Source organism: Sardina pilchardus, chromosome 2 (genome assembly GCF_963854185.1).
Source record: "Sardina pilchardus chromosome 2, fSarPil1.1, whole genome shotgun sequence".
Lineage (NCBI taxonomy): Eukaryota > Metazoa > Chordata > Actinopteri > Clupeiformes > Clupeidae > Sardina > Sardina pilchardus.
Window position 1 is genome coordinate 36,667,309 of NC_084995.1, and position 15,659 is coordinate 36,682,967.

At 40.4% G+C, this 15,659-nt stretch overlaps 1 protein-coding gene across 3 annotated transcripts; it reads right to left on the reverse strand.

Moving 5' to 3' along the window:
* Positions 1 to 708: 708 nt before the first annotated feature.
* Positions 709 to 11,205, reverse strand: plcd1b (phospholipase C, delta 1b). 3 transcript variants are annotated; one of them, XM_062529383.1, is made up of 15 exons: positions 11,027 to 11,205; positions 9,023 to 9,184; positions 7,858 to 8,086; positions 7,370 to 7,499; positions 7,017 to 7,245; positions 6,225 to 6,426; positions 5,309 to 5,453; positions 4,810 to 4,962; positions 3,499 to 3,642; positions 3,250 to 3,409; positions 2,852 to 2,968; positions 2,349 to 2,527; positions 2,111 to 2,243; positions 1,870 to 2,019; positions 709 to 1,640 (listed from the first exon to the last, which is right to left on the reverse strand). In XM_062529383.1, exons 1-15 carry the CDS (start codon positions 11,142 to 11,144, stop codon positions 1,546 to 1,548), a joined length of 2,346 nt encoding a protein of 781 aa, XP_062385367.1. In that variant the 5' UTR covers positions 11,145 to 11,205; the 3' UTR covers positions 709 to 1,545. The 3 variants fall into 3 exon arrangements, with proteins under 3 accessions (XP_062385367.1, XP_062385358.1, XP_062385376.1); XM_062529374.1 differs by having other exon boundaries at positions 8,993 to 9,184; XM_062529392.1 differs by lacking the exon at positions 11,027 to 11,205 and adding an exon at positions 9,742 to 9,869.
* Positions 11,206 to 15,659: the final 4,454 nt, after the last annotated feature.

The following is a 15,659-nucleotide window of genomic DNA, read 5'->3' on the forward strand; positions in this document are numbered from 1 at the left end:
TTTAACCTGGCATTGTAGTGGCAACCTCTTGACACAAGGGGGCGTAATTGCAAACCTCAGTACGGAGCCATATATCCAAAAGATGATTTTATATATAACTTTAAACATGTGTTCCAATACTTTTGGAGGGCACTGTATATACAGGGTTGTAGTAATGAAATAAAGAGGTGATGGGTAAACTGAATTTGGTATTTGGTAACCACGGTAAGGTGGACTGCACCATGTGGTATCTATTTTTCGAAGTCATTCAGAGCATGTTTCATGGGGGTGGAGGTTATTGTCCAATGTTTATAACAATACCAAAAAAAAAAAAAGGATATATATACCAGTGATATTAAATGGTCCCTCCCTAGTGTTGGTGAGTGCACAAATTGTGAATGTGAATGTTAATGTTAAAAGTTGGTGGATAAACTGATAACAGCTGGATAAACTCTATTTCTGAAATTTCAGAGGTGGATACTGTGTGTAAACTGTGTTTACTTGCATTTAGCCTCCACTACACCCCTGTATTTGTATGTATGTGTGTGTATGTGTGTGTATGTGTGTGTGTGTGTGTGTGTGTGTGTGTGTGTATATGGCTCTGCCGCATTAGAAAAATATTTTTTATGAACATTCACTCTGCCTGAATCCAGTTTCTCAATAGACTCACTCAATGAATGACACTGAAGTCTTAAGACACAGAAGCCAATGAAATGCAAAGGATTACTTGTTATGACACTGTTTACTGAGGTGCAGCAAAAGGACAACAAGTAACAACTGAGAGCAATGTTGTTGCTATGTTAACACATTTCCTTAGATGAGGGCATACAAATAAATATACACTAGATCACTGAACATAACTCATTTGATACTGATTGACAGATTATGAAGTCGACACTAAAAAAGATAAGTGGTAATTTAGGGACTATTGAAGAGGTGGTTCAGTAATATCTTATCTTAACCATCACCAGGAATGGTTATCTAAAGTGCGAGTAACATGTACTCTCGATTGTTTTACAAGAGGTGTTTCCTGCTCTTCTCATTGTTTACCTGTGGCATATTCTGCCTCATTTGTTAAAATGCAAATAATTGCAAACTGAACTGGACATTTAAATCACAGGTCTGTCAGGAAGACGTCCACTTTAGTGCATTACATTCACTATTATCTCTGTACACATAGTGACAGAAAACTATTACTACTGAATATGATTTAAATTCTAAGTAGAAATACTGCTGAGATTTTCCTATGTACATAACATAAAACATTGTAGGATATCATAATTCAATTAAAATGATCTTACTAAAATGGTTAAAATGGTTAAAAAGTAAAATATGACTTGGACGTTTATGTGGGATTATTCATTGTTGAATGCACTTCAGTGCAATGTCTGTGTGCCCATTTTAATTGAATTGTTGAACGATATGTGATGAAATAGTCACAATAGGCAAAGGAAGACCTACATCCTCTAGGCATATTACAAGCTTCCAATAGAGTGCAAAAGGTCTGTGGTCTTTGTTGATTTTGGGATTTCTCTGAGAAAAAGTTTTTTCGATCTGAGGCTATGATTATTTTGGTTCATCCACGATCATGATATGAACAAAGAGACTAGCTGATGGTAGGAGATCCCCATTCTTGTTGAGTAAAGGCACATGATGATATCCTGAAAACAGAACAAAATGTCATGACTCACTGAGTACTAGTACATTTAACACAACCTTTCTCTGAAGCTACTACTGACATCTGTGCTTCTGAAAAAGAAGCTGGAACAGGCGAACGGAGATTCGGCTAAAATGAAGAAGGCTCTTAGGGCCCAAAGGGCGACCTTCCCGCAGGAGGAGCACCACGGCTGATGGGTATTGAACTGGACAAGCCACTTCAGAGAGACTTACCACACTGTATGCTGGTAAAGGGCAGAGCGTATTGTCCAACAAACTCATTGCCTGAGTTGTTATCGTGATCTTCCACTACGAAGCGCACCAGCGCCAGTTCTGGCACGTAAACATCAAACTGGAACTGGGTGTTCCACGTCGGATTGAAGCCTGAACATAAAAAGGCACAAATATGACATGTCGGTTTGTGTAGCACAACATATTAATACACGATTAAGTCCCAAAGCTTCTGACTTTGTACCATTGTTTTCGACGTATGCGGTTTCTTTCTGAGCCACGTCACTGTTCACGCCGTAGATCTCTATCCTCACCAGTGGATCCACGATGGAAGATTTCTTTTGATTCACTTTGGGGAGCTGCTGGGCTGAGATCACCTGGTACACAAACACACATCCATTCAGCATCAAAAAAAGCCAGCCATGCATTCACAGCCATTTGAGGGTTGCGGGGAATGAAAGATAAACGCGCTGGACCCTTACCATTATATGAAATCTCTTGTGTTGAAGCCACTCGCCCCGTGTGAGAGTGACAGGGTTAAACTCAGAAGCCAGGTCCCTGAGGTACGGCGGCTTCAGGATGTAGCCACTCAGGCCATTGGGAAGGAATCGACCCTGGTTCACGTCCATCTCTCCAGATGGCGTCTGGAAGTTCAAAGCAACTGGATAGAAGAAATGGGAGAGGGATGTAGGGTTGGGTATAATACATACAACTACAGATATATATGGACAGAGAGATTATGAGCTTCTTCAACATTTAAGTCTTTTCATCTTAGAAAACATCCCTGGATCTCTGACCACATTGGAAAACATTACTGTGTATTTCCTACAGCCTCTCAAGTTTGACAGTGCCTGCATAGTCACTTCACCAGACTAAAGCACATTTTGAATGTCCTCCATATCAGAGCCAGTGTGAAGATTTCACAGGGACTCGTGCCCTCTAGGTGTAAACCGTGCAGGCTCCTACATGGCCCCAAGTTCAGTACCTATCTGACAGCCACTGTTCCAAAGTGGGACCGGATTGTAGTTGGAGGAGTCTGTCCGCATGCCCGCTGGGTAGATCCGGCTGATTTTGTCAACATTGTGGTGAATGTACTGGGTTGCTGCAAAAGGAAGACATTGCTGACTTTTCACCTTTGCACCTTCCTTATCTTTGTCATAATAAATAATTCTAAGCAGTTATCTCAGTGCTCTGATATGATTACAGTAGAAGTCCTAAGATGATAAATCAACACCTTTGGGTGAAGTCGTTACAATACAATGAAAAGCAATATCCCATATCTAGTCATTGGGGCGGATCTATATTGTTTAATGGGAAGCCTTTTTATGGGAATACATTTTAAAATCCAGTTTAGAAGACTTGCTGTTAACACCAGTTTGGTACCTGACTCCTCTGCCAGTTTCACTGCTTTTCCCTCCTTAAAAGAAGACATCTCGTAGAAGCCCAGGTTTTTTTGGGCATCCTCAAATCCATTGAAATGTACACTTTTGCAGTAGATGACTATATCTGAGAGTTCCTTGGCCAGTTTCAACTTCTTGCTCTTCTGCAAGCCCACACAAGATATGAATTAGTCACTAACAGACAACCGCTTCCTTACAGCGACACAGAATCCACCTGAGGTCAGTTGCGTACTTTAGGTTTCTGATCTTCTTCCTCGTCATCCCCAGACTCCTCCTCCTCAGACACAATGTCCTCCGTGCTGCTGGCCTCTGTGCTGAAGCAGTCCTCCAGTTTGTTTAGTCGCTTGCCTTTGATCACAAACCGTCTTTTCAGCTCCTAAACAACACCAAGACACAAACCCATTGGAGTCAGAAACACACATATACTGTACACTGGAATCACCCGCACACCATACATGACCATGCATTCTTTGTGCAAAAGTGGTCTACAGTAGAAATAAAACTATTCAAATCAATTCAATTCACGTTGCTTGCTACCTCAAATGATCTTTCTTAAAAAAAGAAAAAAAAAAGAAAGAAAGAACACCTATTGTTAGTTGTGGCTTAGACAAACAGAGACACGCCTCATCCGTGAGGACAAGAGGAAAACAAATGTTATGCAAGTTGTCATTTCAAATTCCTCTGAAGCAAAAACAGTGGACATAGTGATTATGGATGATTTTGCAATTCAGCACCACCAGAAGTGGCTCACCATCTGAATGTGAGCAGTGGGTATTTAAAGCAATCTGCCACATGCAATGGTGTCATATCCACTAAGTGTTCATGGGGTTCCTTACTCTAAAGGGCATCGGTTCACATACAGTGTAGCTTATATGAACTGAATGTTTAGCATTTGGGAGGCATAGATAATGTAACACATAAGTAGGGGAAAGCCAGATGCAGACTTCAGAACGAGCCAATGGTCACCAGCTGTTTGGATTCCAGACATTCCGCCGTGAAAACTGACTCTTGTCCAGATGAACAAGACAGACAACCAAGCCTTTACAGCTCAAAAAACTATTTCAGAGAAAACACGCAGGCCTAATAACCTTGATAAATATAATGCTCTGAAGGGATTAATGTCAGTTTTGAACATTGCTGAAAATCTTTGTTTAGCACAATTTCTTTGTGTATTAACTTCCACTATTTTGGCAGAGAAACTATTTTAGATGAAATATCGATACTTCAACAGGGTTTAACACAGGTCCTTCAAAAAGTGAAAGCAAACTTCTACAATCCATACTTTCCACCACATTATCGTACTACACATATGACACTGTCTTTAAGTAACACTCCTTGACAGAATAACATTTTAAATTATAGCGCCGTGCGACCCAGATCTGATTCCAGATCACGCTGTTGCGAGTCCGTGTCGTTTTGGTATTTGCTAAATAACAGTCGTCACCTTTATCTTTAGAGTTTCACATCAACCATGCAGTATATGTTTCATGAGTGTATGTTTCCTGGTCTTCAACAGGCAGGACTAAGCAGAAGACATGCTCACCTCTGGAGAAGGGAAGCCCGTGGGCATGTAGTCCCCAAGGGGCTTTGTTACCAGGGCACTGCCCAGGATGGAGATCATGTGCTGGGCCATGAGCTTCTGCTGCTCCACACTGCAGTGGTTCTCCAGAGAAAGGATCACTGGATAGTCTGATGTCTAACAGGAGGTAAAAGGACTTTGAACTCAAAACACTCATATCCATTAAAAGAGGAAGATACAGTCAGATGACTTCTACGAGATTTTATCAGGTCTAGACTTTTAACTGCCCTTCAGCAGCAACAAAGCACAATGTAAAAAAGGAGCTGTGAATATATGATAGGTTGCCAAGTTGTCTCTTTAAAACTGTTTTAAAATATGGGCCCTGTTCTACAGTATTTATATATATATAAAAACATTTACAGGTAATTTGACTGGCAATAGTCAAAATCATTTGACTATTACCAGTCAATTAAACAATCTCTTAGTGAAATACCATGGCCACTTGCTATCACTTGTGCTGTACCTTAAAGGCATACTCCTTGATAGCCTTGATGGCATCTTTAAAGAGGATCTTGGACGTGAGGGTGTAACCATGGTAAATGACCGGCTCACCATCTGACCCATCCCAGCAGTCCAGCTCCACACAGCGGCAGCTCTTCAGAAGAGCCCTGAGAGAATGCATTCATTCCAGATGAAAAGACAGACCCTATTCATGGGTTTCATCAGGTCCCTTTCTACAGGTGTATAAAATCAAGCACCTTGATTATCAATGCAGACTGCTTGGTGCTTGATTAAAACACCTGTGGAAAGGGACCTGATGAAACCCATGGATACTACACCATAAGGTACATGCAGGAAAGGCTCTCTGTAAGCTCGTTTGTTTCCGATGGAGCCGGGTGTGTTTGAGCCTGCCGCTATTGGCAATGCAATTAGTGTCTACACGGACCCGGTTGGATGCTGCACCTGGGAATCAGCATGTTACGACAAAGAAAGATTTATATGTGTAGAAATTTTTATTATTAGTTGGACAAGATATTCAGTGTCAGAGTGGAAGATTTAACGAGTATAATATAACAAAAGATGCCGTTACAACAGTTTAATTTCCATCGGAAATAAATGAGTGTACAGGAAGAGCCTTTTGTGCACCTAGTCTATTGCTGCTGTACTGTACAGGAGTGTGAATCATAAACAAATAAGAGCCCTGAGAGGTGTTGTCTGTGTTACAACTGCTGTTAGAACTTAGTCCATAACTTTTGGTGCGGTAGTAGCCTTTCATACTAACAAAATGAGCTAAAACCAGATAGGCCTACTGCTTATTAAACATTTAAAGACTGACGGACAGTCTGTGGATCACACAAGTGGCCTTATGTCTTCAATCATCCGACAAAGAACTTTCCATTCCTTTTAACAGTGAGTGCTACGCATGCTAGCAAGTTTACCGGATATATGCCTCTGTGCTGCTAGGTCCCTTCAGCTGGTCTTCCATCAGATATGTGTTGTGGGAAGAAGAGATGAAGTAATGGTTGAGGGGCTGGGTCATGTCCTGGTACACACCCTTGTGAGAGGGATTGAGAATCAAACCCTCTGGTTTGTGTAAGTACAACAGGAACCCATCCTTGCTCATCCTCTTCCTCTCTTTCGCTGTAGATCATAAGGCATTGGTATTTTTCACAATTGTGAAACAAGTTGTGACTGAGCTTCAATTGTCTTGAACAGCAATTCTAAACAGTGAGCATTTTTAACAGTGCTAATATTCAGTGGTGGAAAAGTCCAACTTCAGAAAGTAAAAGTCCAATCATGTGTTGGTTCTACCTGTGCACTTAACAGGTGATCTCATCAGTTCTCTGATCTGCTCTACATGGCTGAAGAGTTGTGCTAATAGCCTAGGCTCTTCCTGTACACTAATTTATTACCGGTGGAAATTAAACTCTTGTAACGGCATCTTCTGTTACATTATGCTCGTTAAATCTTCCACTCTGACACTGAATATCTTGTTCAACTAATAATAACAATTTCAACACGTATAAATCTTTCTTTGTCGTAACGTGCTGATTCCCAGGTGCAGCATCCAACCAAACGAGTGTACAGAGAGCCTTTCCTGCATGTAGCCTATTAGAATCAGCTGGTTTAAATGAGTGGTTGGCACAGATATGTGGTAGGACTTTTACTTTCTGAAGCTGGACTTTTCCACCTCTGCTAATATATCTACCAAAGACCTAGAGGGGACCTACCAGAGCTGTCCAGCTCATACTTGTCGATGAGGCTGAGTGCATGGTTCAGATCCACAGCCTCTCTCTGCTCCTTGTTCAGGAAGTCCTGCAGGTCCTTGGCGCTCATCATACCCCCAGTCTTGGCATATTCCCCATAGATGACGTCAATCTCCTCACGATGGGTGAGAATTTCATAGAAGTGTTCTATTTCCTTGCCTTCCAAAAATCCACATTTGGACGCATCACATTCCTGAGGGAGTGAGAATGTTTTAGACTTTGTGTTATGTGTAAATCACACACTCTGATGGTACCTGGCTGGATATGATATGACAAAATGTAAGTGATCTTTGAAGGACAGTTCCTTATAGTATCACCTCAAAGAGTTTCTCTGCATAGGCATCATCCACCTCGATGTTGATATGACGCAGGAAGCTCTTGAGTTCTTTCAGACACATTTTGTTGTTGCTGTCCTTATCAGCTTTGCGCATGCAATTGAAGATCCAGCTTAAAAGTTGGTATAAGGCTTTCAAATGGATACACCAGTAGCTATAATAGAGGGTCCTCCACACCAATAAATAATAGAGTTCATTGTTAACATTATGGCTGAAACTTATTAGCACTCTCTGAGTCATTTTTGAAAGACAGTAATGACATACAGTATCTGAAGGATAATGGTTGACAGGTCTTCTGTGTATGTTGATAATTTCATGGGTATTTTGTCTTTTTTTTATCTATTGCCTGTTTATTTATCATGCTCATAACATCATTAACAGTCATGAAGGTTTTTTTTTTTAATGTTTCAACTAAATCTACTACCGTTAAGACCCATGCTCTGATAAACTGCAATTAGTCAAAAGGATACTGCTCAGTCTTCTCTTGGTGGGTGAGTTTGCCCATGTTGGATATGAGCTTCTCCAGCCCAGTAACCCACTGCTTTGCCTCCTCCTCAGAGCTGGCGATCAGGTCCAGGTTTTTGCGGCGGCTCTTGAACAAGATGGAAAAGGCTCGAGGTTCCACATGGTCGTCTGTGTGCTTCTGTAACCCTTCCGTTTGCCTGCCCGACCTCACTGCAGCAATGTCATCCACGGAGACTACGGAAGAAAATCGAGAATAAGTGTTTTGGTTTGCACTGATTCTTTAGAGGATTCTTTACAATGTGATTGCACTGTAATAACATATCCATCATGCATAGTTTTGTGTCTACAAGTCTGAAGCATTGTTTATACCAAATGCCTTGTCAAAGAGAAGCACACCACACATTGTAGTGGCTTAAGAGTTTATGGTTGTCTGCCAATGACCATCCCAGATTTGCCATTGCAATATAGTGTCTGAGCAAGGTACAGGTGCCCTTATTACTTTATACATTATCCATCACAATCTCATGACTCACTACCCTGTTTGCCATAGAACAGCAATAAAAACAATCACCATAGGAACTATCTGTAATTGATTACATCACGCCCCAGTTTACAACTTCATTAAATAGAGCATGTCTCTCTACCACTTGGCCGAGTGACCGAAAAAGTACCACAGCAAAATATGAAAGAGTAGACTGAAACACAACTGGTAGCTCTGAATGTTTTCTGGAAGTCTGATGAACATCAGTACAAGTGACAGGTAAAGCACTGATGAACTAATAATACAGACGCAACAAACACTACATCCAGCCCAACTCTCTTAAATAACCTCGACCACAAATGAACCATCAATTGGGAATTAGTATAGTAATATTTCAGGCTAATTTGACCTTCGCCGATTACTATCAGACCTGATTTGCTCTGTTTCAACTGATTGTGAACAACAGAGTGCGAACACTTCATCCAGTGGGAAACACAGAGGACTTTCAAACATTTGATATTGAACTTTGTCTTTGCATTTCTCTGCATTTCTTACAGGCTCCGGCTGCTGTCCTCAGCCAATGTGTGGCAAAACTCATAATATACAACCCATCTGGTCCTCATGTAAAGTAAGTGGCGGCGGCTGTGATGCTCACACACATGAGGGTTGAAGGCTGAAGCAGGACTCACAGGTTGGATTGGAGGACCTCATAGTCTTGTGTGACTCGTACCACAAAGTCTTACAGTCCTCCCTCAGCTTGTAGAACCGCGTTCTCTTCCAGTTGCTGGATCGGACTTTGAGAAGGTCTCCGCCACCCAGCAGAAACTGAAGATCTGGATCGCCATCGAGGCCTAGCAACACACAGGAAGAGAAAGAGAGAGAGAAGGGAGAGATGCTTCACTGAAACTGTTTGCCAGAAGTTAGTCAATATTTGATTTTCACACACCTTTTTGCAAACTGATTTCAGATCCATTTGGACTCACAAAGAGAGATATTTACCTCATTCTGTAGCCTAAGTGAGCTGAACATTTTGATCCTATGACAGAGATTCTAAAACCTTCTACCACAGCAGTAATACAGAATGCAAGAATGCGAGGGGTAGTTTTGCAAGCACAAACAAGTTGATGACAGTTCCATGTCTCAAACAAAGCACAGGGTAAAGAAGGATAGAGGAAGGAGAACATCGATTAGACCATTCATAGTAGCAAACATGTTAAGTTTCAGGGTGAATTGAAAGTGCAATCTATTTTTTTAGTCTACGCAGTTTTTAAAGGGATAATAACCGATTCAAAAAACGTAAGATGAATGAACAAATTGAGTCCCAATGTAGCCTACTTATTGCCTTTGCAGACGCAACTCAAGACATACTGTAACCATTCTGTTGACACAATGTGTTAACACCTCTTACCCAAGAGTTCAACGTTGTGGTGGGCCACTCTCTTGTTTTGTTCATAATGAATTAACTCCTCAGATTTTGTCCTTCGCGGTTCTCGCTGTATACATTGCATGGTGACACTGAAGATATCAAATACTAGGCTCACCTCACTCTAGTCTACACAAGTGAAAATACAGCTCCGAAGACATTTGGTCCATGGGGCGTGTCCCTACTGTTGAAAGTTCACTCCTCTAACGCCACATGTAGGCCTAGTCGCTCCTGAAGACACCGCGGGAAAAAAACTATAGGCCTATATGCCTAGGCTACAGGTTTGATGTGTTTGTGTGTTGCCAAAAAAAATCTAATTTCCGATTTCGAAAGAGTAGAATGAGCTTAATGGTGGCAGAACATCTTAAAAATATGATATAGGCCCAACACAAGTAGGCCTAGGTAACATTTTAACTCCCGACTAGTTTCTACCAAATTGCCTACCGTGGAGTGGACCATACCCAGGCCTGAGGTCGGCGATCGGCTACCTGACTAGGAGAAATTATATGAAGTTGACAGGACGTGGGTCTAACTTCGGACTCTTGGGTAGGGGTGGGACGCCATCTAGTGGTAGCCTAGATGAATCTTAGACAATCTCTGCCTGCTAGGCTGGGTCCAGCAAATGTTGAACAGAATTTAAGTTAACTGTGTGACTAGACTAGACTAGAAAGTCCACATCAAGTCTAGAACTAGACTTGTTGAAAGTCACCATACCTTAACATGAGTTTTGTGTGACCTGATTCCAACACAATACTGTCTGCATACTAGGCTAAACATAGAGCTCAGAGCTGCGCCAACTTTGTTTCATTGTAGGCCTAGGCCTATACACCATTTAACATTAAATAGCACAGCCCATTCGGTTACATGGCTCGCGCAAATAAAATATTTTCGCAACCACCATGAACCAGCACACAAAAATGTCACATATGAGGAAGGCACTATGAATGGAACAATAGTGATTACCTGCCCCACCTTTGCACACGCCTAGGCATTTAGTATCCTATATCGATGTCAAGTGTCCCACCACATGTTGCCTTGTTTCTGTAGCCTATTAACCAAAGTAGCTATTCATTATTAGGCTTATTTACGTTAATGTCATAGTCTATCTCCCTGATCGGACGAAAATGAAAATGAGACACTGCATTTTTTGTAAGATGCCACCTGATTAGAATACCAAAAGAACGCGTACTATTTGTCCAAAATGGCAAAGATTTGTTTTGAGCAGGTAGGCTAAACGTTTCCAGTGGAAAGACCAACACAAGTGACTTACCTTGTTTACTGGCAATGCCATTCGATTCCATCCTTTCCGATTTGTGTGTGGGTGTGTTTTTTATCTGGATGTCAAGGTGTCTATCGGGAAATTGGAGAGTATTTGTTTTATCCACCATGTCGTTGGCGAGCAATAAATCGACTAATATAACCACGGTGGTGCGTCCTCATAGACTTGAATCCGAGAGTGAACTGAACACATTTCTTTCAACTTCTGTTTTCCAAGGGCCACTCCTAGCCTACACCGGTCTAACAAGCTCATCGGCAGTGTGTAGTAAACACTTCACTCTTATTCTATGAGACTGACGCAGCGCAAATAAATACTGAATCACGCAGATGTGACTAAATTAGTCAGTGGTTTTTTTTTTTCATTAGCAATGCTGCTTTGTTTTTGAGTATAGTTAATTAATAAAATATGAACACCCTGCCAATAAATATATACAGCCCATCACACTCTGGCTTAGGCTATACAGGCATTGACCTTCAAGAGTTGTTGGCATCAGACTGTAATATTTTAGCAAGGTGGGTCTGAAAATCTTGGAAAAGTTTCCCCATAATTGATTTCAAAAAGTCAATCTTTATAGCCTATATGTTTTAGATTCATTAGAAATACAGTTGCTTTAATCAGTGTCTCAAAATATCACAATACAGCAATGTACAGAAATACAGCCAGTATCCTGAGTCTTTAATCACTTAGTCTGTCCAGTAAACACAACAACAATCATGGGGGGAAACTGCTGATATTGTCCAGCACACACTCATTGACACCCTCCAGAAGGAGGGTAAGCCACAGAAGGTCATTATGAAAGGGGACGGTGTTCACAGAGTTCTGTATCAAAGCATATTGGAAAGTTGACTAAGAGGAAAAAGTGAGGTAGGAAGGTATGCAAGCAAGAATTGTAACACAAAGCTAATTAAAGAACTTGAGGGAACATCACAAGGAGTGAATTGAGGCTGGAGTCTGCATAAGAGCCACCACTCACAGAGGTATCCGGAATGGGCTACAAGTGATGCATTGTCAAGGTTAGAGCGTCTTAACGGGGCTAAGGAGACAGAATTGGACTGTCGTCTATGGTCCAAACTCCAAACAGCAAAATCTCATTTGGATATCAGAGATCAATCAAGGTCCCAAGAATCTGGAGGAAGAGTGGAGGTACAGAGTCAAGGTCGCATGAAGTCAGTGATGAGTCAATGCAGCCTTCTACCAGGAGATTTTAGAGCACTTCATGCTGCCATCTGCTTTATAATGCTGATTTCCTTTTCCAGGATGCACTCGGCACCTGCCCACAATACCAAAACTGCTGTTTGCTTAGCATGGTACTGCGATTGACTAGATAACTCGTCTGACCTGAACTCCAGAGGAAAATGAAACACCAGACCCAACAATGCAAATGACCTTAAGGCCACCAACAAACCTGCATGGGCTTCAATACCTCAGCAGTGTCACAGAAATGGGATGACATGCAGTATGTGACCTTTTATGTCTGTATTGTCCTTCTAGGCCATTTAGGTCCTCCTTGCAACATCTTCTTGCATCTTCTTCCTGCAATCCTAAAAACTAAAGGTGATAGGGCTTATTCTGCTGCCCCTCACCACTGGAATAATCTCCCTAGAAATTAAATCCTGTCCCACTATCAGTAGCTTTAAATCAAATTAAAAAAATCTATTTTTGTTGGCCTTTAATGTCCATTAATTCTCCCCTTGTTTATTTATTTCATTTTATTTCTATTAATTTTCAGCATATTAGCTTTCACCTTTTTCATCACTCTTTTCTGTTAGTGTTTATTATTATTATTATTATTATTATTATTATTATTATTATTATTATTATGCTAATACCAATAATAAGAATAATTGTATTGATTTATTTTGTTCGTTCATTTTCTCTCACTAATATTTTTGTGTAATTTCTGTGAGGATCAGGTGTGCTACATACAGTACTTGACTTGATTGACAGGCTGATTGCCTCCATATACCATGCCACATTGATGCATTGATCTGTGCAAAATCAGCCCAACCAAGTATTGAGAGTTTAAATGAACCACAAACAAAGGAAAGTTCTCTGCGCTTCTGCAGTTATGCGACAATCTGGTGCAACCAGGCCAGGACAGAGGCGCATGAAAGAAGAGGAATGCTGGTGCAACACAGATGTCTTCTTTAAGATTTATTTAAAAGGTGCAAAACATTTCCACGTAAACGTCTTCATCAGAGTCCTTTAAATGAACCACTTTAGTCAGATAAGCTCATTTCTTTTCAACAGGTCGACATTTCTGTATAATAACCCTTTATATTTTGAGATACTGGTTTTTGGTTTTCATGAGCTGTAAGCTGTAATCATCAAGATTAAATAATAAAAAAAAGAAATATTTAACTTCTTATATACAATATGAAAGATTAACTTTTTGAGGTAAATTATGGGGGAAATGAACATTTCTATGATGCATTTAAATTGTGACCCTTCACCGAGCCCAACAGCCCCAAGTGCCGGCAAGTGACCATGTAACGTGGAAACAGAAGGCAAATAAAGAGAAGTAGCTGAGCACTCACTTGGCTATGCATTAAGAAAACCCCTTTGCATAAATTCAGGATAGCTTTAGTTTTTTGTAAACTCATTCCCTTAAGTCTTAAAGGAATCTTTGTCCCTGACTGTCCCTCAGAACCCTATATGCTATGGTCTACTTGAATTTTTCAAGGTGAGCCGGCTGCTTAATCTCTTCAGTGAGGTAAAAATGCTTTGTTTAGGTGTCAACAGGGTGATCTGTTAATGAGTGTGGTTTATCATCACATAGGAATGAGTTAGCCCATCCTATGCCATGTTATGGTTTCATTGCTCAAGGTGGAATAATAGTTTTGAGTGGAAGGTTTAGTCATAAATGGAAGGACATATTCCACCTTGGATATGCAGGTCTAACTGGTCAAACAATCACATGGAAAAGCTGAGCCATGGTTGTTGTGATACTCAGCAGTCCCATTCATGACCGGCTTACTGCCCAAGCAGAGTCAGCATTGAACTGGATGCAATTGCACATGGGCTTGCCTTGAACTGTCACAGGAAGTGTCAACAGTCCCAAAATATTTCTCCCTGTTGGGGATCTAGCGGCATGGGTAAAAGTGAAGCCGTTGAAATATTCCAATATGAATTCCAAAACAGGTCAAAAGGATATTTAAGTTCAACTAAACAAAAAAAATCCCTTTTTCATTCATTGTTTTATGCTTGGTAAAGTGTCACATGAAAACTGTTTTGCCTGCGACATTTATTGCAACATGCACCTTGATCTAAATTCACCCATAATGCAGTAAATGTGAATGAGAACATTGCATTTTGCAATAAGTGTTGCAGGTAAACAGTTTTCGACACTTTACCAAGCATAAAACAATTACCTCAATGAGTCAATATGGCAGTGTCCACTTCCAAGTTCAAGTTCCATTTATAGAGGTGTATGAGTTAGATGGACTGTAAATGCCCCTTGTGTTAGCAAATTGCCCAAAACAGCTTATTCATAATTCAATATTTGATGTGCCACTGCGAAGCATTCTGTTATGAAAAGCCTATAGTGGAGACTTTATGTCCCAAGGGCTATAAAGTCAATTTGTAATGAATTGCAAAATTACAAGTACAATATCAGTAAATTGCAGCTTTCTCACTTACAGTCTGGCTTCTTACTTGCTAAGACAGTTTTATCCTTAGATGAGGTGTCTGGCCCTTTAAGATCAGACATACTGTCTGTAAAGAATGTGATAAAACCAGAATGGCAATGGTGACTGGCAGAGCTTGGTACAGAATGTTGCCTCACGCAGACATCACAAACACTACAAAGGCATCTCTCTATATTTATTCATTTATCATTTATTTTCAATCAGGCCTAGTGGTATAGTAACCTAGATTAGTTGTTGCTGAAACATATCTCCCCTTAAGAATACATTACCTATCCTTTCCTCTTCCTGTTTGTTTTAACAGGTAAAATATTTCAATATCATTTGAATGCATGGCAGTTTGTAGCAGCCCACTTTTTGCTACTTCTGTTGTTATGCCATGTCTGAAATGTGATTATGTAAATTGCACATAATGTGCAACATTGACTTATCAAGAAGGAAAGAAAGGCAAAAGTGAAAAATGCTTTGTAGATGTAATTTCATGAAATGTGTGTTCACAATACTCTGCATTGTCAGACAAATTCATCATTGTTAAGCACACATTGGAAAAATAGGGTTTCAGTAATGTAATCCTAATTTAAAAAAAAAAAATAAAGGCTAGGATGAAATGGAGTCTGAAATATATCACACAATTTCATTGTAGCCAACAATTATTGCATGTTTAGCTTATCTTGTCCAATGTCCATGTTTTCTAGACATCCATCCATTTGTGTCGTTCTATCCGTCATGTGAATAGTGTTTGTGCAAAGGTGGTTAAAAGATATCTTCTTCAAACCTTGCTTATTATTCACCACCCTCTATGGACTGAGTAAACACTCCTGTCACTCCATGTGTTCACACATGCCCTACACGTATGCTCATTTGTCTTTTCTTTTTTTTTACAATGGCTATACATGCACTGATTGGTTTTAGGGTCAAAGGTAAACTTTAAACGTGGTTAGAGGTCATTCTTTAGTTAGCTTGAAGTAGTCTACTGGCCT

Excerpts from the sequence above, each read along its gene's own strand:
- plcd1b (XM_062529374.1), bottom strand. The coding sequence starts at position 11,144 with ATGGTGGATAAAACAAATACTCTCCAATTTCCCGATAGACACCTTGAC. Across the intron at positions 5,454-6,224 it reads AGCACAGAGGCATATATCCG|GGCTCTTCTGAAGAGCTGCC; the intron begins GTAAACTTGCTA and ends GCATTCTCTCAG. Across the intron at positions 2,020-2,110 it reads CGCATACGTCGAAAACAATG|GCTTCAATCCGACGTGGAAC; the intron begins GTACAAAGTCAG and ends TTTTATGTTCAG.